The sequence below is a fragment of the Pteronotus mesoamericanus genome, unplaced genomic scaffold, assembly GCF_021234165.1.
Source record: "Pteronotus mesoamericanus isolate MK-2021 breed Mesoamerican mustached bat unplaced genomic scaffold, CSHL_Meso_final contig_220, whole genome shotgun sequence".
In the NCBI taxonomy this organism is placed as follows: domain Eukaryota; kingdom Metazoa; phylum Chordata; class Mammalia; order Chiroptera; family Mormoopidae; genus Pteronotus; species Pteronotus mesoamericanus.
Window position 1 is genome coordinate 3,939,387 of NW_026555091.1, and position 23,832 is coordinate 3,963,218.

A 23,832-nucleotide genomic window follows, 5' to 3' on the forward strand; every position below is an offset into this window, starting at 1 on the left:
GCTCATTCCCAAATCTCAGAAGGATGAGTTTGAAAGGTGGACTCCAGGAAAGTTTGGCTCACTCATAAATAAAACCGTTCAGCCTCTACCTGCTGTTATGAGAATCTCAAATTTCAGGATGGTGGAGGTACCCAGAGAATTCACATTTGAATATTAGAGACAAAATACGGGGCTAAGAGAGCTAATAAGATCAATAGGTAATAACAACAGGCCGCATGTAGCCTTGGCACATGTCGTCTGAATTGAAGAGACTGGATGTGGGTCACCTACTTTACTCTGACACACATGAAAGTTCCCACACCTCCAGGTGCGCCCTAGATTAAGACATGGGCTGAGCAGTTAGCTCCACAGTCCCCAGCTGCCACAGTGCAATTCTGCCCTGTTCATCCCCTCTCAAAGAAGTGTGTTAGCACGTCAGAGTTAAAGAGGCATTCTTGAACTTGATCCAGGCCCCACCCACAGCTCTGGCACCTTACCATTCTTAGGACGCATGATCTGTGACCACACATGTGTGATAATGTCACAGGTGAGAGCCAGTGTCCACGCGACTTGTCCACACTCATTCCTAGGAAACACCCAGGCCTTCTTCCTATTTACTCAGTTTCCAGGGGACTTAGGAGGCTCGCCCCTCTGAGGAGCATACATTTTTACATTGGCCTGAGCAAACCATAAATATGAAAATCAATCTTATAACAGAACAAAAGAGTTACAGTACAGGTAACTCAGAAGTCAATGTGATGCCCAGCACACACATATCAACTTACGGGACCGACGCCGCACGACCCGACGGGCTGAAACTCGCCGTGCTCGGCCTGGCTTACAGAGGGGAGACGGGTGCGCGCCCAGGACGGCTGTGCCCAGGGGCCCTGGAGAGACGCACTTACCGGGTTTCAAGAAAACACTGCCTAGTAATGATTCTGCCCCTGGGTGATCAGATGGCACCCCCAAAGGACTGGAAGGCTATAGATCTTAAACATAAAGGCAGCTGATACAAATAAATTACAAGACAGCAGTTTGTAAAAATGCTGTAACAATCTGACCCCGAGATATAAAAGTGTTAATGACCTCATTATAAAATGAGTGGTGGGTCACTTGTCCCCAAAGGCCTGTTCTCTCCGTCTAAGAGTCAGGACTGCACCGTGACAGTTCTGCAGTGGCCCTTCCCGGGACACCTCGCCACACCTCTGCCGCTGCACCTGCTGCCTCCTGGGGACGCCACCCTGATTCTGCGCTGCCCGGTGTAGTGAGAATCACTACCTTTACTTTTCACTCCTGGTTTGGTCACAGTGCCTGCCCTTCTTCTCCTGTAGGTCCAGCGAGGGAGGGCAAGAAGACTTATAAAAGCTGTTTTTACCCATACCTTGCCAATCTGTTCCTAAGACTGATCTGTTTAAAAGAAAAAGTATCTGTTTCTAGATCTGAACCACTGGAATTAGACATCCTCTTTCCAACACATGAAGGGATATCGAATTCCACTGCATCACTAGCCAGCCCCTTCCCCGGCGAGGCCGGCGCAGCTGAGAACGAGAGGAACTGAAGGCAGAAAAGTCTGGGAGCCGCGAGCCTGACACAAAGACGTCCCTCAGAAGGGAAATTCTCCAGCTGTGTGCCTTAGTGCGGCGAAGGAATGTGAACTGCTCGTTGATGCTGAAAATTCTCATGTCTCACATTTCATAATACTTCCCAAATTTTTAATTTATTTCTTAACAAGCATGTTTAGGTCGACCTTTGGAAAAATGATTTCAAAGGGAACCCATGTCTAATTTTATACCAAAAGTGAGTGAGAGAATGGGCCTCAGGCTTAGTGACCAACTTTTCCGGAATGTTCCTACTCTTTTCGAGACTATGAATTGGAAGAATTTCGGAATCTGGTTGCAGCTTATTTTGTTCCATCTCAGGGGCACGAAGTTGAAAATGTTCTTATGTGAAGTTGGTCCGATTTCACCCTTTTTTACTTGGGGCTCGTGAGTTAATTGGCGTGTTCACTCTGCATATTTAGATCTAAATCCTAGATTTGCTTGGAAATGTGAATTTTATCGGTTGTCAGAGGCAACTTAACAGGGGACGGTGGGAGGGGGGAGAATCAAGTTGTAGTCACACATGACTTACGCTGCCTCCCATCTGGCTAAATGCGAAGCTTCCTGATTAGACACGGGAGCTACTCCTCTGGGGCGGGGAGGTAGCAATTGTGGGAGCATCATTTTAAATCCTCATCACTCCACCTTCACGGCGTCATCTGGTGGCAGAAGAAGCCACACTGCTCAAGCCACTTGCCTCTGCAGCGTTTCAGGAGCCTTCCATATCCCGTGGGAGCGTGTCCAACAGACTTAGAGGATGCGGCCAGCTGAGAAGAACTAGGAAGATGCAAGCTTCTCTGCTCCTTTCTTTTCCACCTTAGTGGAGGGCTAGGACCCCAAAAGGGCTGATCAACGTGGTTAGTTCACTAAAAACCACGTCCCTCCTTGACTCCTAGGGACATCTGTGAACTTTGGGTGTCTGTGTGTAAGTTGTGAGTTACATTCAGAACCTGTTTAAGTATCAAAGTTGAATAAAAGCTGTAAATGAGGGACAATGATTAGCAAATGAGGTAGGTTTGCCCTTACGTTGTCATCTGTGACCCTTTGTTTTCTTGAGCAAAGCTTTCTTATTTGGTTCTGGCCATTACTGACTTCTAGTTAAAGATGCTGGGGTGAATTTCAGAAGGAAGGAGTGGGGGGAGGGGCTCTGGCCCATCTCATAGAACTACCACACCTGGATTAAGCCAAGTGTGGTAATCCAGTGGAGAGGAACACATACCTTGAATTTTCTCTATGGTGACATTCCTTTCTTTACGGCTCACAAGGAGTGGGGATAGGGGGCATGCTCATCAAGTTAGAGCTGTGTAATCCTAAAAGTGGAATAGATAAAGAGATTTATGGCGCTCAAATCAGATTTAACGTCACCACTTGCCTCCCATGATCCTCTAGTGGTCGAAGGCAAAAGAAACTGTCAACAGGGAGTTTTGGTGGGGGGGGAGATGGAAACAGTCTATATTCTGATTGTGGTTGTGATTACATGACTGCATATATATTTCAAAACTAAAGAATTGTACACCTAAGGAGGATGAAATTTACTGTGCTAATTATACCTCAATAAACCTGACTTTGAAGGAGGAGAAAAAAAACAAAGCAAAAGAAAGGTCACCTGGCATTAAAACAACATGTAACAGCCCAGATGACCCTCAAAAGCATTATTTTGAGAGAAAGAAGCCAGACTCGAAAGGCTACCTACTGTACAGTATCGCTTAGACGGACTGTAGGTAGGAGAGAATGACTCATTCATCCCTTCCGCCCATACTCACGCGCTTACACACCCCACTCCTCGCCGCGCTCCCAATCCTAGAAAAAGAACGTTTCCCACAAAGCCCGCCCCACCCTCTCAGGAAGAAGTTAGCGAGGGATTTCATAACTGAATCTCAGAGTCGTGAGGGGGCTACTGATCGAGAACAGACTCAAACCTGGGTGTTTTGCTTCAACTCGCCCAGACAGGGTTCCGAGGAGGGGCCCTGATGGTGTCCATCCCGCTCATCACTCCGGTCCCCCCAGTTTAATTTGGCTAAAAGGTTTCTATCAATTTAGCGAGTAAAGAGGACAACTAAGTTTGGTATCCTCTTCCTTTATTTGGGACAACCGAAAAAGAAAACACTCGTTCTCCAGTATCTTCTCTACTAACATTAGCCAAAAAAATCATCGCCAAGGCCCCCCTGTTCTTCCTTCGTGTTAACAAAACCAAGGTTCCCTGCAGGTAAGCCTAACACTGCGCTCACAGTTCAAGCATTATCTTAGGTCAAACATTTATCTGAAATATTATCTGGCCATTAGAAATAGTGAGTTCTATCATATTACATATATATGTAATATTATATATGTGTGTATATATACATGTATATGTATTCACGTATACACACACGTATATATATATGTTGTGTGTGTATATATATGTATATATAGTGTGTGTGCATACATATGGCAGCATACAATGGAAAAGGACAGGGGGCCTGGGACTCAGGAAGAAACAAGTCAGGGATGGGGAGAGGGTTCTCTTTACTTTAAATCTATGTAATTTAAAGTACTTTAGAATCTCATGGGCTACCTTTTAAGAAAAGTATGAAATAAAAACAATCTAAACCTTTAAAAAACAAATTACAACCCAAATTCCCCTACAGGCTTCTGGCAACTCAGTCAAGGGGAGAGTGTTCCTTCCCCAAAGTGGTGGAAGAGCCTAAAAGGGGGGCTTTAAAAAAGGGGCCCCTCTGAGAAAAGGGCTCGGGTTCCTACAACTTAATGCGTTATTACTTCAGAATGCATGTCGATGTCTAGCTCCTCTATTTCAAAATATTCTTAAACAGTATGAAATGTCGAAGTGAAATCATCGCTCTATACATGCTCCAAATTAGAACCACCCATTCTCATTATTTCAAGAAATCAGTCTTCCTCGTCCCTATTTCAAAAGCATGTACCACCCGATGACGTTATTGCTTTCTCTTATTTAGACAACATAAGGCATGTACAAGTCTCACCATTAGAGTAAAACCAATCATTTTGTTACACAAAATATAAGTGGCAATACACATGTCAAAAATGTTTACCATTTCTCAGAAAATAGCCAAGAAGACCACATGTTGAACTCTCAATGACAGTTCTTACTGTGGTGAGCAGGTCATCTGTCACATTCAGTTGACATAGACATTGGGAAACCTTACCAGACAGTAGTTGGCAACAGGTATCCAGAACCTGAGGGCATACACGACTGGCCATTTCACTTCTAAGAATTTATGCTGAGTCAAAGATTGAAGATGAATGCAAGATTATCTACAAAGGTCGTCACCCAGAGGCATTTATAATAGTGAAAATAAGAAAAACGTCAACATATAAAAATAGACATCGATAGTCTAAAATATGATGTAGCTACACAAGGGGATGATGTTACTCTTTGAAGAATATATCCTTGAGGATACAGAAAGATGTTAACAGAATAGGACAATTTTGCGTGAAGAGAAAAACAGGATTCTGATCTGCAGAGGCCATATGATCTCACATTTTACATACAAATGCATATGCAAACATATGTACACAGATAGATAATGTGCAGATACAGATACAGACAGAGCAGCATGTCGGGGAAGGACACCAGCGGCCTATGACTGCTGTCCCATGGTGGCGGAACGCAGGGTGGCTTTGATTTTCTTCTTTCAACATCTTTCCCAGTTCCTAAAATTTCAACAATAGATGCGTGCTGTTGTTTTAAATTTTATTTTAAATGTATTGATTTTATAACCTTAAAAAATACATACGCATGTATGTGATACGATGCTTGTTTCGTGTGAATTTTTGTTGGTAGAGAAATGACAAAAATCAAAGGCTACTATGAGATCATGTATTTAAAAATAAAAATGCTGATCCTTCTGATCCTTTCTAATACATATAATAAAGGAAATTTAGAACTAAAATATATGCTATAAGATATAACTTGTCTAAATAGTAATAGAAATCACAGGACTGCTGTGGGGAAAACAGCCTTATTAGTCTTTTATTTCTATAGAACTCGTCTTTGCTCACCAGCTTAAAATGCTGCTTGGAGATGTTGCTGTGTTTCCACATAGTTTAACTCACATGGCTGCACTTGGGCTAGAGTACAAGTTGATGTGAAACATAAGATAAATCCATAACTGACTTTTGGATTATTTTCAAGCAATCAGTCAAGGCCCAGGGTGTAGCACAGGTGCGGGATATTGCACATGCTGAATGGACATTTGTCCAGTGATTCTGTAAGCTGAGCTCTCAGGATGCTGACTAGACGATGAAGACCCGAATTATGTCTTCTTTGGCGACTCACCTGAGCACTGATCTTGGAACATGCAGGTGCTCAGGAGGAGCGCACTGAATTCAAATTAGTTGGGAAGGTCGCCAAAGGTTCTGTGGCAATAACTGGGGCCACAGATGATTCTAGAACAAGATTTTAGAACAAGAAAAGAGGTGGGAGAAAGCGCCAGGGATCCAAGGGGCACCTGAGGGATCTCAGTGGTTTAGGGAACTGCACATGGGCCATCTCTAAGCAAAATGCGAGCTGGTTGTGGTAGTTAGTTTGAGGGATTTTTGTTGTTATTGGTTTCTGGTTTTTATTTTTTTGTTTTTGGGGGGCCAGATTACAGAGTCTTTAAAGCCTGAAGCAACAGGGTATGTCCCACAGTCCTGGCTTGAGTGGGAGTGATCCACGATTTTGTTAGCCAGGGGCGCGACATCGCTCTCCCGTGCCCTACTCATCCTCACTCCCGCTCCCTTGACTGTCTGCAAAGGACACCCAGGGGCACCGGAGGGCGTGTATTATTTAGTCAGACACCTCTGCGTGGGCTCTAGGTAGAGGCTTTGACAGGAATGGTGGCTGATGGCTTTCTATATGCAACTGTTTAAAACGGAATATCCTCTTTCTCGTGAGACTCTGAAATACATCAGAAACACAAACGTTTTAAACAACGTTTAAACATTTATGTTTATGTTACTCATTTATGACACAATGGACGGACGCTGTCTCTGCCTTTTAAGACATGTCTTGTGCTCCCTCTTATGTACACGTAGCAAATGTCACACATGCGATTCTCATTTTCTAACTGGTGAAGAAGCCCTTCTAAGAGGAACAAGCCTGGGAGTTTGGGGAGACCACTGAGACCCAGACGCGGTACCAAGAGAGGAGATGCGAACAGGAAGGACAGAGGATGTGCCTACGATGATGACCAGCCTCACCTGAATGAATGCGTGACAGGAAACTCACACCTTAAGATAAACTCTTGACAGAATGACACGTTTGAATCAAAAAATGTGTAATGCGTGCATTAATGCGAAAACAGGCGCTGCTGTATGGCGTGAGTCATTTCAAGGTGAATTGCTTTGTGACTGGGCAGGGGAACGGGGCTTTAAAACTTCTTCAGCCTTGACCCTCGGCAAGCAGCACATTTTGTACTGCACTCCAGTATACATGCTGAGAACGTAAAACTGATCGAATGAAACACTTGTCGTTGCTATTTGGGAAGCACTCTGGAAATTGCTTTATTCCAATTTTTAAAACACTATTCAAAATTCACTGAAGCGATTTTGTTACCCTCGATGAGTCACCACTCCCAATTGCTTCAAGAGAATAATCCATTTGCCTGCCTCCTTCCAGATCTATTTTCCCCCTATTTTTTGAGATAAAATGCCTGCAACTGCATCTCACGAACTATTTAAAGTTAGAAATTAGATGAGTCAAGGTCATGACTCAGGAGGAATATTCAAAATCAACAGAAAAATACATTATTATCTCACGCAGGAATGCAGGCAGCCACCCGGCATAGGAACGGGTAAAAGATTTAAGAACTCCAAGCGTCCTCTTACCATAGCACCAGCCATGAAAACGGATGTTCTAATAGAGAAGCGAAGTAGGTCAACAGCCAGAGGGTGCAATTTATTTGGGTTTAATTTTTGGGCTGTTGTTTTGTTGCCTCATCACCTGAAAACCCAATCCACTCGCCAGACAAATAGCTCAGTCAGGGCCACTGGCCACGATTCTGACTTTTCCTCAAGACCAAGAGCAGCAAAGAACCCTGGGCTCCACTCTCCCAACAAGACGCTGTCACGCTGGTGACAATGTGGCAACAGCAGGACTCACCTGCTGGCTTCTGGCCCTGACCCGACCGACAGTGACCCGTGTCGGTCGTGGCCGCCCCAGGCCAGACGCTGGCGGGCCACACCCCCGGCGGCCCCTTCGGGACAGCGGTGCCAGGCCATGCCTGCTGAGGCCCTCCTGCATGTTAGACACTGGGGCTAAGGCCCCCAACTCCGGTCATCTCACACGATGGTGCCTGTCCTGCCTGAGGGGTTTTATTGGCTACTAATGGTCTACATTATAGCCCCAACACCAACGGATTCAACTTTACAACAAAATTGTCCTTGATCCCATTCTCTATGGCTTTCGCGACCTGCCCTCCATGTGGCCTCTCCAAGCTTCCCTCCTGTGATGGAGAACCTTACAGAAGAATCCGGATGGAACTGGTGTGAATTAGGAAGAACGTGAAGCTGGAGGAAGACCATGTGTAAAGACAGGTGAGTAAATGCCTTGCGTCCACGTAGTGTGGGATGGGCCTCATTGGGGGAAGGTCAGGGGTCAAGGCCACCCTGCAGGAGGTGCTGAAAGGGAGTGGAGGCTGAAGGGTAGGGAGGACAGACATTCCAGGGTGGGGAGCCAGGCTGTGCAGGGGTCTGAGGGAGAAGGAAGCATGTCCTGCTGGGATTTCTGCTGCACGGGGGTGGGGAAAAGACGTTTGGGCTTTGCTCTGAGAGAAAACAGAGGCCATCTCATTTAGGGAATCAGACGGAACAGGTCTGATTCGTGCCTTCCATGTAGCCCAGGTTGCAGGATGGAGCAGGGACAGATAAGAGGGTGAAGAGTGATGGATCAGGGTCACGGCCGTGGGAGCAGGACGATCAGGAGACACAACGGTAAATGCATGTTGAATAACTATGCTACAAACCTGAAACAAATATTGTATGTTTTCTATATTTTAAGTTTTAGAAAATCAGAAATGGAAAAAATTGCTTCTATCTATGGAACCCAACGACTTTGCAGCATCTCATAGCTAACATCCTGGGGGGATACACTCTGACCTCTCAACGTGCTCAGGCCAGCAGGCTGTGCTGCCTTCTTCTCTCCTGCTGTCTGATCTCAACAAGTCAGCCAAACAAGTCTTTCAAATTGTAAGTCACATGGCGCCACGTGCGCGCTCAGTCCAGCCCACAGCCTCTCTTTGCCCTCAGTGTAAAGCCGAATTTGTGAGACTGGCCTACGAGGGCCTACAGAGTCTCTCCACCCTCCTGCCCCCTCCCCTCCGCTTCCCCCTCCCTGGTCCCCCAGCTCCGCCACGCTGGCCTCCCTGCTCCTCCCCTCCTGTGCCGGATGGACACTCGGGACTCAGGGCCTTTACACTGTGGTTCCTTCCCTCTTTCCAAAAACCTCTTGTCCAGGTACCGTCTCCGCCCACTCCCTCGCTTCAATCAGACTGGTGGTCAGCACCCTCCCCTTTCTGTCTGATTTTTCTCTGTTGCGTCTTTATCCACGTGACATGTTTTTTTTTAAATTTGTTTACTGACTGTTTTTCTCCAAGTAAAATACACGCTGCTTAAGGGAAGGCATGGTGTTCTGTTTCAGGTCCCTGCTACAGCCCCAGGGCTGGGACGCTGTGTTTTTACCGAGCAAATGATCACCCTGGTGCCCTTTATAAAATCAAGAATTTGTAAACAATGTCAGCATCCATCAGTAGTAAACCCATGCTTTGATCAAATGGAATACTATTTATATCTCTATCTGCGATACGACCACATATAGAAGATGGAATACTACTCAACTATTAAAAATTTGAATAAGCAGGAAATGAATCAACTTATTGAAAGGAAAAAAGTCTAACATATTAAGTGAAAAGAATCAGGTCACAAAGAAAAACACATGGGGTTAGCTTAATTTTATAACAAAATCAAGTAGGAAAATTTGTCCAAGTACTTGCATTAAAGGAACTCCTAACCTAAAATAAACATTCTTTAGAAAGGCCCAACCTTTTGGCGTCTCTGGGCCACATTGGAAGAAGAGTTGTCCTGGGCCACATGTTAAATACACAAACAGGAACGAAAACGGATGAGCAAAAAAAAAAAAAAAAAAAAAAAAAAAAAAAAAAAGGTTTTAAGTAAATGTATGATTTTGTGTTGGCCCACACGAGGCCTGTGGGCCACAGGTTGGACACCAAAGGATCAAAACAGTCAATCCCATCAGGCCTTAAATAGGAGGTTTTCTCTCATGACATTGACGACCTAGAGAGGCTTCTGACCTGGAAAAGCTGGGATAGGAAAATAAGTCTGTACATTTCTGTAAGGTTCTGTCTTATCTTGTGGGCTCCAGGAAAAAGCAATTCCTCAAACTGTTAAATAGCCAGTAACTGCCAACGAGACGTTGGGCCTGTTGCTTGGGGCGGAGGTAAGTATGACTCGCAAGGACAGTCAGGAGCATTTCGATGGAGGCTTCTTTCTCCTTCTAAGTCTCAGCAGGACTTCCACCCCCATTTGCAAGCAGCGATGGGCGAAGCGGCTGCTTCCGCCCTGCCAACCCCGCTGCACGGGAGGAGGGGACACCCCACCCAGCGGGGTGGGGAAGACGGGGGAAGACGGGGTGAAATCAGTTACACGGGGGAGAAAAAAGGGAGAGGAATGTTTTTTTTTCTTTTTTTGGCCATTGCCATTCCCTTGATTTTTTTCTGGCAAAAGAAGGTTTGATCCTTCTCAAAGAACTCTTGGATGGCCGTAAAGTTGATATTTCACAGAATGAAAAAAAATCCAGAGTGGGAAAGGCACATTTAACCGTATTTAGGGTTCAAAAGATGAGAGGAGTCCTCCCTGTGCGGGACAGCAGCAGCCCCGCGAGGCGGCCTAATCACCAGGAGCTCCGCCTGACGAGGCCTTCGCTAATCTCATTAATTCTTTTACCCAGAATTCAACACCAATCCAGGTTATACCCATGCCACTCAAGAACTGATGACGGCAAAACTCTAGTGAACAAATGTCACAGTGAGTCACCAGGGAGGGCCCATAAGGAGGACTCTGCTTGAACACTGCGGCTTCAGGTCCAGAGGTCACTTGGGCCGTCAGTGACTTACAGCGCAGGGAATGGAGGACCACAGAGCAGAAGAGGCTCGTGCGGAGGGGTCGGTGGTGGGGCTCGAACTAGAATCCAGGGCTTCCGATGCCCTGTCTAGAGCTCTTACTGCACCATGACAACAGCCATTTAACTCTGATCGGAATTACCACCGGGGGAGGCAAAGGAGGTTCAAGAAAAGATTCCCAAATTTAGGAGGGGCTGCCAGGCTGCCTAGGAAGGAACTGGAGAGTTTATTAAACTGATTTCTGGATTCCCTGGCAGGAATTTACATTTCCCAGAAGCTCCTCCAAGTGAACGTGATGCACGGCCGAGTCCAGGAATCACCAGCCTGGGTTACATAGGACAGAGGAGCAGAGATCCCTGCAGATTTCTATTTTTAAAAATGCAAGTCATTCTCCTCACTCACTCTATGAAGAAGCAACATGGAAATATGCAATTAGAAAGCTCAAAATAGCTCCTTCAGGGGGAAAAAAGAAAGATATGATTCATACTTCTAAAGATGCTCAGGCCACAGCTGAAATCTGTTCTTGCGGCCCGAACCCTCAGAGAGCCGCGCGGGGCTCGTTTGCTGGGATCCAACGCTCTGTCCGGCTCCCCGGGGGCAGGGGATGACCGCACTCCACAGGCACACAGGCAGCTGGAACTGACCTACAGGGAGGGGACAGCTTGACATCTGAGCCTACAGCTGCCGCCCCAGGGGACCCGGCTCCCTTTAGGTCCCCCTGGCTGTGCTCACTTGCCTGGGCAGGAGGTATTTTGGGAAGAGTGTTTGACCTACCACTCCCCACACTCACTGCAGTCCAAGCCCTGAACCGGTTCAAGTTCGCCCCAGTGCCCATAGCCAGGGGATGGGCAGGAAAGCAGAAGCAAGCTGAGCGCTGTCGGGAGGCGGTTGGGAATATAATAAATTAGGAAGCCACACAGCTGTGTGTTCTGACACACAAGATTGAAAATAGATCACTTTCCTCTGTGGGGAATACACTGTAGTGTTATATTCTAATTCAAATGTGGGCTCCTAGGCCTTCTCACCAAATTACCCGAGGAGGAAGGTGGGGGGAGGGATGAAGAAGAGCCCTTTGCTCTAACTTACCCTTCACTTAATTGAGAAGAGAAAAGGAGGGTGTCTGAGAGGTTTCAGGGTAAAACACAAACCTCACACCAAAATTTACCAGTGTCTGCAAAATATTTTGGAACTGACCCTGAAGCAAATAGAAAGCTACTCTACTCATGCAATAAATATTTATTAAAAGCAGACTGCATGCAAAGCCCTCGCAGAGCGGATAGCACGCAAGAGGGATTCACTCCAAGGCTCATCTCCCCAGGGCTTACAGAGGGTAAGGAAGACAGGATGGAGGGTAAGGAAGAAAGGACGTCTTAGAAGGGAAAGCAGGGCCTGGCTAGCACCCCGAGGGGGGGCTCACACAATAGTTCCCAGCAGTTAACGACATCTATTATCTGGGTGACTGCTGTCGACTCACCCTCCCAGGGCCGCGGGTCCCGCACTCGTGAGAAGACCTCATAGGGGTTAACAGACTAGTGAGCTCAGAGAACTGGCTGCCAGAGAGAAACCTGGAATAAATGGCAGCCACGGGTTCGTTTGTTTTTTTAAGTAAATGAATCCTTTCTGCGTATCTTTAAATCAGCAAGAGGTTTGGACTGAAGTTCAAGTTCCCAGAGCTGAGACACCCCCCTGCATCCACGTCCTGCTGTCCTCCAACCTCCAGGAAAGCCTGTCCACCCCCAGGCTTGCGGAGCAGGACAGCAAGTTTGCCAAGGCGTCCCAGAGCTTTGTCCTCCGCTCTCCCCACCACTGGGGACAACCCCCGCGGGGGTGGGGTAGGGGGGACGGTACCGCCACTTCGGGAAGCCACAGCCTCCGAGGGAGGTGTGTTGAAGACTGAAGTTGTGAGTGTGCTTGGGGGGGGGAGGTATTTTGTTTGTTTGCTTGTCTTTGTTTACTCATGAATATTCACTTTTAAAACCCTTACAGGGTAGCATTTCGGTGCCATTTCAATGCAGCCTGACAGTTTGATTGATTCTTGTTGTTTGAATTCCCTTTTTTTGGTGATCTAGCTTTCTCTACTTGACCTTTACTTGGATCTTCCAACATTCTGCTCACAATTGCCCTCTAACTCCATACTGCTTCTTGCAAGTAATATTCTACGTTTATAGCACCCTAGGGCGCGCCCTACCCCAACGGTACCTGCCGGGGAGGGCGATAACTGCTCTGGAAAAAGAACGGCTCGGGGGGTCCATCCCGGGTGTGTTGCACTAGGGGAGGTGGCTTCTCCACGTGACATTTTGGGAGTGGAACGAGTAACGTTCCTCCTACGTGGACTTCACAGGTGAGGGGGGAAGGGGCCACGCGTGCAAACGGCCTCCCGCACCTGCCGGGATCACGTTACTTGTCCGATTGTTGTAGTGATGTTTCTACTTATAAAAAAGTGGCTGCATGTCCGGAAATCCCAGGTCCTCGTGTACGTACCAGGAGTCCAGGCGAGCCCCCCGCGGAGCCGTAGAAGAGCGGAAGGGAAGGGAAGGGGAGAGTAAGCTCCCTCGGCATGCCCTGCCTGACCCGCGCTGGGAGACGGGGGCAGTGAGCCGCCAGGGGGCTTCTGTCGGGCGGGCGCAGGGGTCCCGAGCCAGGCTTCTGACGCCGCCTGAGCCTGTTGCCTTGCTCAGCACCCCTGCCCTGTCCCTCCCCCTCCCCACAGCCCCCCTGGGAAGCCTGCTGCCCAGCAGGCCCCAGAGCCTCTGCTCCCTCTCTGCTTTCCTTCATGCATCGGGGCCAGAGCTGGATCTGAGGTAAATCATTTTGATCTATTCATTTTGATTTTTTTCCCTTCAGGTTATATTAAATTTTTTTCTGCCATTAAAACATATTTTTCCTGTTTTTATAATAATGGATTTGAATGTATGTGTGTGTAGAGGATGATAAAACAAGTAGGGCCGAAGATTGCTATAACGATAGGTAAACCTGGGTGAATGGCAGATAGGAATGAGCTCTCCGGCCTTCCTCGCAAGCAACGTTTTTTTAAAAAGAAATGCATTCTTATTTCCATTCATTTTTCCTTGCTCTTTCTTATCAGTTCTTCCATACTGACTTTCACCTCCTACCCCCCACCGTGTGAAGTCTACAGTCAAATGGGGGTCCCCCTCCTCGCTCCGATCCGTAGTCTGGGATGGGACGTGAGCCTTCACACTCCCCCGGGGCAGCTTACATTTTTATCACAGTATTACTGTTTTCCTACCTGAGGGGACACCCGCTTATTTATTTGAAACTGGTGTTGTGTATTTTAGTAAAGTCTTATGGTTTTCTTTACAGAAGCCCGAGATGTTTTCTGTTACGATCATTCTGCAACAGTTTACATTTTTATTGCCATGGCCAAAAAAATTCCCTTTTACGCATTTTATGATTACCAAATTACTGCTGACATATAAATATGCTACTCAGTTTTGCTTCTTGGCTACGTAGCTACTCTTCTAAATTTCATTAATTCTAACAGCTTTTTTGTTGCTTCTTCAGGGATTTCTAGATAAATAAGCTTTAATGTCTATAATTTAAAACACTTTGTTTCTATCACTGAACTATACCTGCATTTGTTTGTGTATTCCCGATCAAGGAGAACTAATAGTGGTGAGTGTTAGCTTCCTGTAGCATTCTGCTTTAGTTGTAGTTTCTAATAGGAAAGCCATTTTATCATCACCATTTTAAATATTAGATTGTTGCTTGTTGCTTTATAATAGCTTTTTAAAAAATGACACTAAAAATGTGTCCTACCCGTGTTCCATCAACTTCAACAAGAGACATCGTGCTGTATTCCCAGCTACTATTGAGCATCAGTTGATGTCCCTGGGTAGGGGCGTCGCATTCGTTCATGCGAGACATGCACCCAACTGTTCTCCGCACCTGAGGTCCTCTTGCTTCCCTGGGACAAGCAACCCTTTGAGCCAAGTTGACAGTCGGATGGGAAGAACACAAAGGCCCCTCTAACACGTACTCTGCAAACATTCACAACCCATTTTTTAGTTTTATTTTTGTGTGCCTTTGCTTTCACCATTTATTTATTTTTGAGTTACTATTCTGCTTCTCTATAAGCCACTTCAGCTGTTGGGGGAAAGGGGCCGTGAATTAAAGAGAAGAAAACCTATTAATGAACAGTAGGAAGCAGGACAACAGACACACAGCGGACGGGCGCCAGGAGCTCAGAGGAGGGTGCGACGCCACCCCACAGCGGGTGTTGGACGATGGCCCTACCCAGCCACCGGGCCTGACACTGGGGGTGACTCCGTGGGCCTTCGGGGCGGGAGGACAGGACAGCAGGTGCCTGGGCCTCCGCATCGGGAAGCCCCCTCCAGGCTGCCTTCTCTGTAACTCATGAGGCAGCAGGAACGGCTGCCACGTGTCGTCTCAGAAACAACGTCAAAATGAGCCGCTCCTAACACAGTTCTGACAAATGTAAATTCTTTTCATCCACTGATGATTGAGATGGGCTTGCTATAGTCTCCTTTCCCCTGCCAGGTTTAATTTCTCTCAGTAGCAATCGCTCCCTATGGAGAGAGAAACATGGCGCGGCGCTTTTAGAAGCATTCACCAGCACCGCCTCCTGAGACGCCGACAGACCACCAGCAACGTCCAGGTCGTAGGTCAGCCACGCGGAGCACAGGAGGAGACGACGGTGGCTCTCAGACTCTCGGCCTCCGCGTGTATTCGGGTCAATGCTTCCTTCACCAATAAGCAGTTAACAGAACACCTTCGTCTGCCTTCTCTCAGCTGAGTCTCGGAGGAGGAGGGTGAGGATGGGAAGCGATGGTGGTGAGGACAACACCTCGTGTTACACGTGGAAGGGCAGAGAGGAAAATGGCTACCCGTCTTGACAAACACTCCTGCATCAGTTTTGCCTGCCGCCCAGGGCTTCGGATTCCGAACGCGAGAACCTTACATGCACCCCTCCTGCCTCTGATAATACTTGTTATGTATCCTTGTATCAGTTTTATCGTCATGCTAATCAAGCACGCCGGAATAAATTTCATGCTCTCTCCTACGGCATTTTTAATCTAAGCCAAAAGTGGGTGTGGCTTTTCTAAAGCCAAGCTTAGGCCTTGAGCATCTATGTTACTTCGTTCTGGTTCTGTTGGATTTTTCCCCCCTTTAAACTTAAGGTGGATGTAAAATATGAAAATAGAAGTGGAACAGGAACACGCAAGAGAAAGTCAAGATCCAAGAAGTTTCAACCTGCCACGGAGCGTGGGTACAGGCTGGTATTAGGCAACAGGAAGGCCTTAAGGGGGTCAGCTGTTAAAAGCGAACGTTCTTGAGTTTTCTTTTCCCGGGATGTTCTAAGAGGGGAAGCGGTGGATGGTACTCCTCAAAGTACAACGGCACCAGAGTCCCAGAGTGAAGTGTCTGCTCTGACGGCTGCCGCGCTGCGGAGAACCTTCGTCGCTCATCTGTGCTGACTGTGCTCGCCAAAGCGGAGACGCCTGGCTGATGAATGATGCCACGTGCCCCACGCAGCACCACATTGTGTTGTGATTAATATTGCCATGAACGACAAAGTAAGGAAGTGCTCAACACTTTCATCCTGTAGGACTTTTTTCAATTTCCGTTCTTTGTTGTTGTTGTTGTTTTTTAAACAGCAACAGTTATTAAGTTTTAATGTAATTAGAATGACCAAATAGGTGAGGATGGCAAAATTGTTTCGGAGAAGGATGGAGGCACAAATTGCAACTGCGTGTCCATTCTGCCCTTCAAACTACACCCGAAAATAACCAAGCCCCCCAAAACAAGCATAACTGAGGAAATGGAAAGGGCCATTTGCTACAAGGAAAGGAATGTAGGGGACCCCAGGCATCTTAGTGATGAAAAATAAAATACACTATAATAAAACTTCAATTTCCATTTTCTGCAACCTTTGATATTGCTACATTAAAAAAACACCAATGCATTTCCCCAATTCCCAATAAAGGCAAAATGACAGAGGGCTGGAATCTGACTTCAATTTGTTACCGTTTTCTGCAGCAGTAAGGAAAATGCCGAGACGACTTTTTAAAGTAAAGGGACAGACATAAGCTATCTTCCCTATGTTAACAAACCCCAATTTTCTTTGGCGCCCTACCACCCGGTAGCCGTATGCCCAAGAAAGGTGGGTTTTGCCTCCGGTCTGGGGAGGGGCCAATGGCCCCCCGGGGTCTGACCTCCTAAGGTTCCACCCCCTCACCAAGGTCTGGGATAGGCCCAGGCGCAGGCCGCGGTGTCAGACAATTAGATGTCCGAGAAAGTGTGCTGAAGGGCTTTGGAAATACTTCCACACACCTTAAGAAAGGCTCCCCGGAGGGGCCGGCCTCCTGTCCCTCTGGACCACGGTGGCTGGCACCCTGCTACCAGTGTAAGGGCCAATGTGAAGCACCAGGGGTGGCAGAGCCAAAACATGGGGAGAACAAGGCTCCTAGGCGACATCACTGAACGGTTGACCCGCCCCAGGACCTACTCAACTCTGAAATGTCGACAGTCAGTACGTGTTCTCACACTGGCCATGTGCTTGCTCCCTCAAGCCGCTGCTTCGGCCACTGGACGTAGAGTTTCCCGCGCCTCCTGGTCTCCCCCTCCAGGCCTCACTGCCTGGAATTTTCAGCAGCCACGGCGCGTCATGCATGTGCCGGGCCTGCTGGTTCCTCTTCTTCTCATCTTCGTGATTCTTCCGTGTCACATCTGCCAAGACTCTCCCTTCCTCAGCCTGCCCGGCTTCCCGTGAAGGAAAAGAACCAAACACCATCTCCTAATGACACTAATGTAACGTGAATGAAATATTACAAGTGCCGAATGTTTCATAATCATGTGTTTATGTGAAGGACTCTCCAGTTAGCCATGCAAGCTGCCTGAGAATGGAAGGACACATTCTAAGCCCAGGTCATCAGTGATTGGATCATGACTTATAGAGAGGGAACCTTATGGTTATTGAAGGAATGAATGATGAATGAATGAAGGAATGAATGAGAGAGAAGAAGAAATGTCCTTTATCCTGGCTCTACCTAACATTGAACATAACTAGGTTAGGCGCTGTATGTTCAAAAGATAAGCAGTTAATCTATTTGTGTCAGAAACCAAATTTTCCTTGTATCTCTCAACAACTTATTGCTTGGAGGACTGTACCATAATAACAAAAACAACAGGTACTTTTGTTAGCCCCTGGTGGCATCTTCAGAAGGACTCCACGTCTGCGCGGAGCATCTGCGGGTTTGTCTGTGCCACACCACCTCCCCGTCCCTCACCTGCCCCATGCATACAAATATGCCTCATCTTTTGAAGACTTGCTCTTCCCTTACTTTTAATCTCCTTCTAACTGGGGCCACCAATTATACAACCCAGGTCATGGGGACCTGTGACTATATCCAGGTCCATAAATAGTCCTCTTTGTGATTTTTAAAACCAAAACTAAAGGAAAATAAGCGCCTTGCTCTCAAAAGAACCTCCTGGAGAAAGCAGATGAAAAAGAATCATTTTAGTCAGAACAGAGAGTGAAGGAACAAGGGACATTGTCCCGGGTCCTGGGTCTAGCTGCCACTTATGCCAGAGCGCTCTACCCCTCTCTCGCTCAACCTGGAGTCTGTTTATGGAAAGTGAGAGTCTCTCACTTGCAGAAGAAGCATCCATCTTCCAGGTGAGGCAATGCCCACGTCTTTCCAACAGCTCTGTGCAGGGAATGTTCTGTCTACTGTGTAGGTGAGGAGCCAGAAGCTCAGAACTGAGACGGGGCATGTCCCAAGTCATCCAGCGAGGAGCGGAGCTGTGACGTAGCGACGGTCATCCGGGTGCCCAGATGCAACCACTGGACTTGTCCTCCTCTCTCTACGCTGCTCTTTGGGTGTCTGGAACACCAAGTGGGGCTCCGTGACCCTAGACAACGTGCAGTAAGTGCAAGTATTCTCTTCATTATTAAACATAGATGCCATTGATCTTAATTAACCCCTGGGAATGTTACAGGCTTCAGTTAAATAACTTTGATAAAGTGCTCTGAGCACTTTAGCCTATAAATAGGCATTTTTTTTTTTATAGCACACTATTACACACTGGCCTCTTGCAATGTCAATAACTGGAAACCATAAAAGAAGCAATTTTTAAAAAGTAATCTAAAAAGACCTATGCATAAATACGTGGTATTAGCCATTTAATTGGTCATTAACATGTTTGCTTTGGACACCAAAATGTAATTGGTAATTCAGAAGTGAGTTTGCTCAAGAGGCCTTATGTTAAATCCAAAGGCAAAGCATTTCTAGAAAATCGAATTGTTCTCCTTTTGCATACGTCCTTTATTTTTTCAATCAGTTAGATTCTTAGCTGAGACATCTTTGGTCTCAGCACTTGCTTATTGATCTAAGGTGGTCGTGAACTCCTGTGCGTTTACTGACACAAATCTGAGAAGAACCATGAACTTAGAAATGGAGAAAAACAGACACGAGCAAACCAAAAGATGACGGATTTGTTTGCAAAACCAATTTTCCCAGAAGAAAAATAGACATCTCCTGCAACATAAGGGTGCGCTCAGATCTGCTTTTTTATATTAGGGCCTTATTTAATATGGCGGTATGCACGAGGCAATCCATTAAAAAGCAATTTCCCTCTTACTACAAGGTGTTTCATCACTGACGTCTAGTATTCGATCAGAGCGGAGTAGTCCTTTAATATTTTATGAGCAGAAAACAACTCTTGTGGGCACGCTGACTTCAGAAACACAGGAATCTTTCGTTAGCCTTGCAACATATCCAGAACAGCCTTTGCAATAGATGCTGAGCAACAGGTCAGCCTGCAAATTTTAACTATCAAAACACTGCAAAAATTAAGCTTTAGAACTGGTAGCAGACATTTAAATATATATGTCTACACATACATATATACACACACATACATATGCATACATATATTTTCATATATGTACATATACATGCATAGAAAGTGACTTATAACTAATAGGAAAAATTATCAGTCCCACCTTGTTCATATGCTTTCTGAAGTGGAAATTTCTGGGGGACAGGGACCATACCTTATTCCCCTTTGTACCTGCAGGTCCCTCACAGTCCCTGGCACACTGCAAGTAATCGATAGGTCTTTATGGAACAAATGAACAAGTGCGTTTGTCATCTTGGATGGAGGGCCCCACCACAAGCATGCCAGCCCCGAGCTGCCCGAGCTCAGCCCCACTGCGGACACCAGACCTGACCGGGTGCTGAGCGATGGGGGCAGAATGCTCACAGCCACCCTTCCAGCAGCAGGTGGGGCATGGGAGAACCTCTAGTGCAAGAGCAGCATCGGGGGCGCCCCAGAGGTCCCCAGGTGTCTGCCTTCATCCCCACACAGCCATCTCAGCCCTCAGGAGCCGGCTTGACTACCAGGTCCCCTGGAGGCAGGGTGCTGGTCTACACCCCACCCCCCGACTCCTAAATTACAGAGCTGACATTTACCTGAGTGGCCCTGTCTGCTCAGACTCTACCCCCCGCCCCCGCCAGGTGGGGCTTCACTGACCCACAGGTACTCTGCCCTCATACTGCCTAGAATTTGACCCTCTTTTCCAACTTACTGCCCTTGGGGTAAATATTGTCTGTTCCCAGGGAATCCCTTCAACTCCTATGACTACAATTCCAACCAATGAAGTTACCTATGATTAAGCCACCAAAATGAACACAACCACAGTCCTGCACTGCTTGAGGATGGAGAGATGTTTGAGAAACGCGTTGTCAGGCGGTTTTCTCACTGAGAACATCACAGGGTGCACCTACACAAGTCTAGACGGCGCGGCCCACCGTGCACCCCAGCTGCCCTGTGTGGCTCTTCCTCCCAGGCTGCAAGCCCGTGCAGCAGGTCCCTGCACCACGCACGTGCAAGTAAGTCAGGCACAAGACACAACGGTGCAGGTGAGAGGCTCAGTAAATAAGATGTGTGAGGTTGCAGCCAGCATAACACTACATCTAATAAAGCACTGCAAATACACTGTACGATAGTATAAAACGGGGGGCGGTAGGAGCACAGTGAAGTGCGAGTATGCTACCAAGGACATAAAGGCGGTACGCGGCAGAGACAGAACCCGGCTCTCCATTCTTCCCCATGTCCTCCTTGTTGTTCACCGTATCTCTGTTCTGTTAACTTGGACCATTAGAGACACGTGTCCGTTGGATGGAGAAGAGCAAGAAGCTGGGGGTGGCAGTCAAAGTCAAAAAGAGGGTCTCTTTTGCCTCCACCAAGGTGAGCTCTGTGAGCCCAACCAGACCCTTAGGAGGATGGGAGAGGGGCGGGGCAAGGAAAGGACAACAAGGGCAATGACCGGGACAGGTGGCGCGCCAGCCACGTGGAGCACGATGGGTCTCCAGTTTCTGAAGACCTCAGGCGGTTGGCAGTGCTTCTTAGACAGTGACTTTCCACAGCCTCCCCCATAAAACTGAGGCTGACATGAAACAGTCACAGTTATCAGACTAGGGAATCCGGTGGAATTGGTTCGACTCTGGACCCTGATCCCCCGGCTGAATACACAGTAAGCCACACCACGGCCATACATTTCAACAAGGCAGTCTAATGAGGGTGGGAAACAGCTCACATCAAGGGCCCAGGTGAACTGAAGCGTCAGCGTCAGCGAGCCCAGACCCCAGGAGACGGACGCAGGGATGTCTCCGGTCGGGCCGCCCCGCGAGTCACGCAGAACGCCCGGACTCGGGCCATCAGGACTGAACCTCGGCTTCCTTCCCACCCACCCTGGAGGAGGGCAACGTCTTGTGTGTTTATGAGCAAACAGGCGCAACCTCTTAGCTTTCTCCTCACTAAGTTCTGAATTTTCTCATTTACCTTAGCTGTACCGCAGTCGGTTCTGCACCGTAAATAAAACATGACCCCCTTTTCCAATTTCATCGTTGGATTTCTTCCCATTCATCATTTCAGACCATTATTTTAAGCTCTCAAGCAAGTGACTGAATATTTATGCTTCCACAACAATACCAAACACCCAACATTTCCCTGGTACAAACAGTGGTCCCTGGCGCCCACGTCAGTAAGCCTACGGGGGAAGATTTAATGTGTGTGTTAGCTCCACCGATGTCGGGGGGCACGGGAGGCAGCCTGTCAGCCAGCTTCAATCAGACTCACTTTGACAGGTGAAAGCCAAATTATGCCAACGAGCAAAAGGCAAGAGCATCATTATGCCCTCTTTTCCTGGGTGTCCTCTCTTAAATTTGTAATATAAGTAAGAAAAAAGAGCTATAAGCATTATCTCCGAGAGCATATTTCTCACAGTCAGCTCCACATTTTCTTCAATAACTCCTTCTTTCTTGGAGAAAGCATTTTAAACAAGTGAGATACTGGGAGAGATTTCATTAAGGTATTCAATTTTTTTTTTTCTTTATAGAGAAAAATTGTTTCAGAAGAAAGAAAGGAAAATGATCTACGGGTAGTGAAACACTGGGTTTTGGAAAAAGAAATTCATAGGTCGTTTTCCTAACCAAGTATTAAATGCAAGGCTGTTTTAATATATGCTCACTTTAATAATATTTGAAGTTCAGTCACAGTGCCTGCCTATTTTTCTGTGCTCATAGATTTTAATAACATTTCTTCCCAGAGCAGACGTGCAGGAATACACGCACTGCCGACTGGAACCAAAGTATGCCCGGACCACCAGACGTCCGGGAACGGTCCCGGGAGCTGCTGGTGCGGGTCCGGGCACAGCGCCACGCCTGCGTGCAGAACGCGTGTACTTACGCAGCTCGCCCACTTTCAGGGTCTCACACAGCATCTTGGTCAGCTCTATGCTGCTGCGGCCGAAGGGACACTCATGTTTATCTTCCCGGCTGCTGTTCTCAAGCACAATCTGCAAACAGAGGGTGGACAGGTCACACGGGGAAGTGAGTTTGGGTAAAATATCAAAGACGCAGACTCCGCGGAAACAGAGAAACCAGCCCCCTCCAGCTCACCAAACCGAGGTCCCGGGGCCAGACAAAATCGTCCTCAAAGTATAACCTTGGGCTAGAGAACCTTAAACTGTTATGTTTTCCTGATGTCCTAAAGCCTTCTTGGACTCTGGAAGAGGATAGTTTGCATGGTGGGGCTCACTTACAGAGATAGATGCCTCTGGAGGGGCATTTACAAAACAGACTTTTTCACTAAAGTGATGAGATCACAGCCATGTCCTCTCCGCCACGTCTCCTCTTTCCTGGGAACAGCAAGTCCTCTTCCGGGACTCTCACCCCACGCTTCCACAGCAGCTGCCAGGTCCTTACAAGATCTCAGCCCCAGCCTTCGTGGGCTGGACCACACCCAAGGGACACGGGACACAAACTGGACCAACCAGAGTCCTCCCCTGGGACTGATCATAGGAAAGGGGGACAGCTGCCCGCCTGTGCCGACAGCAGCTTGGGGGGATGAGTGCAGGAGCTACCTGGATGGGAGCCCGCAATAAAACAATTTCAAAAGAGGGAGAAAGGCAAAATGCCGCCCCGTTTCAAATGGGACCAGTGAGGTCACGTGAGGGGGCTCAGGGGAGCTCGGATTATTTAAAGCCAGAGCATTAGGATTTTAATAAAAACATACTCCTATTATTTTCTGTACAAACCATGGCCATGACACACACACACACACATACAAGTTATATGTATTGAAGTCCCCCCCAGTAACAAATCAACCCTTCCCAACAGGGGAAGTTCCTTCCAGCATGGCGTTTACACCTAACCACAGTGACAACGAATCGCTGCATTTTCTTCAGTCTCCTTGTCCCCCTGGAGGCATCACGGGCCATTTTCACAGCCTTTGTCATGAACACTTTATTACCCTTCCGATTGTCCAAGAAGTTGAAGAACCACCCCTGTTCGTGGCACTTCTCAGGTTGCAGTATCTGCTGTGATGCATAATCAGGCACTGAATGTCACTAAGAATATAACCTTTACTGTCCTCAGGATTTGCGATAAAAATTCTCCCTTGCAGTCTCTTTAGGAAACACAGGTTCTGGGGTGGCTGTTTTTCACTCCAATGAAATGCCTTCTCCTGCCGACCAGGGGACAGCTACTGAGGGCATCCTTAGAAGTTCTGTCCCCTCCTCAGGGTCTCTTCTGGACAAGCTGCGGAGCACAGTCTCGCTCGACTGGGCCTGA

At 47.4% G+C, this 23,832-nt stretch overlaps 1 protein-coding gene across 4 annotated transcripts in view; it reads right to left on the reverse strand.

The window, feature by feature from the left end:
* ELMO1 (engulfment and cell motility 1) overlaps positions 1 to 23,832 on the reverse strand; it is a 456,019-nt gene that overhangs the window by 173,479 nt on the left and 258,708 nt on the right. For all 4 annotated transcript variants that reach the window (XM_054571360.1, XM_054571362.1, XM_054571359.1 and 1 more), the window contains one exon: positions 22,448 to 22,556. In XM_054571360.1, the coding sequence (XP_054427335.1) occupies positions 22,448 to 22,556 (109 nt within the window). The remainder of the gene's footprint in view (positions 1 to 22,447; positions 22,557 to 23,832) is intronic.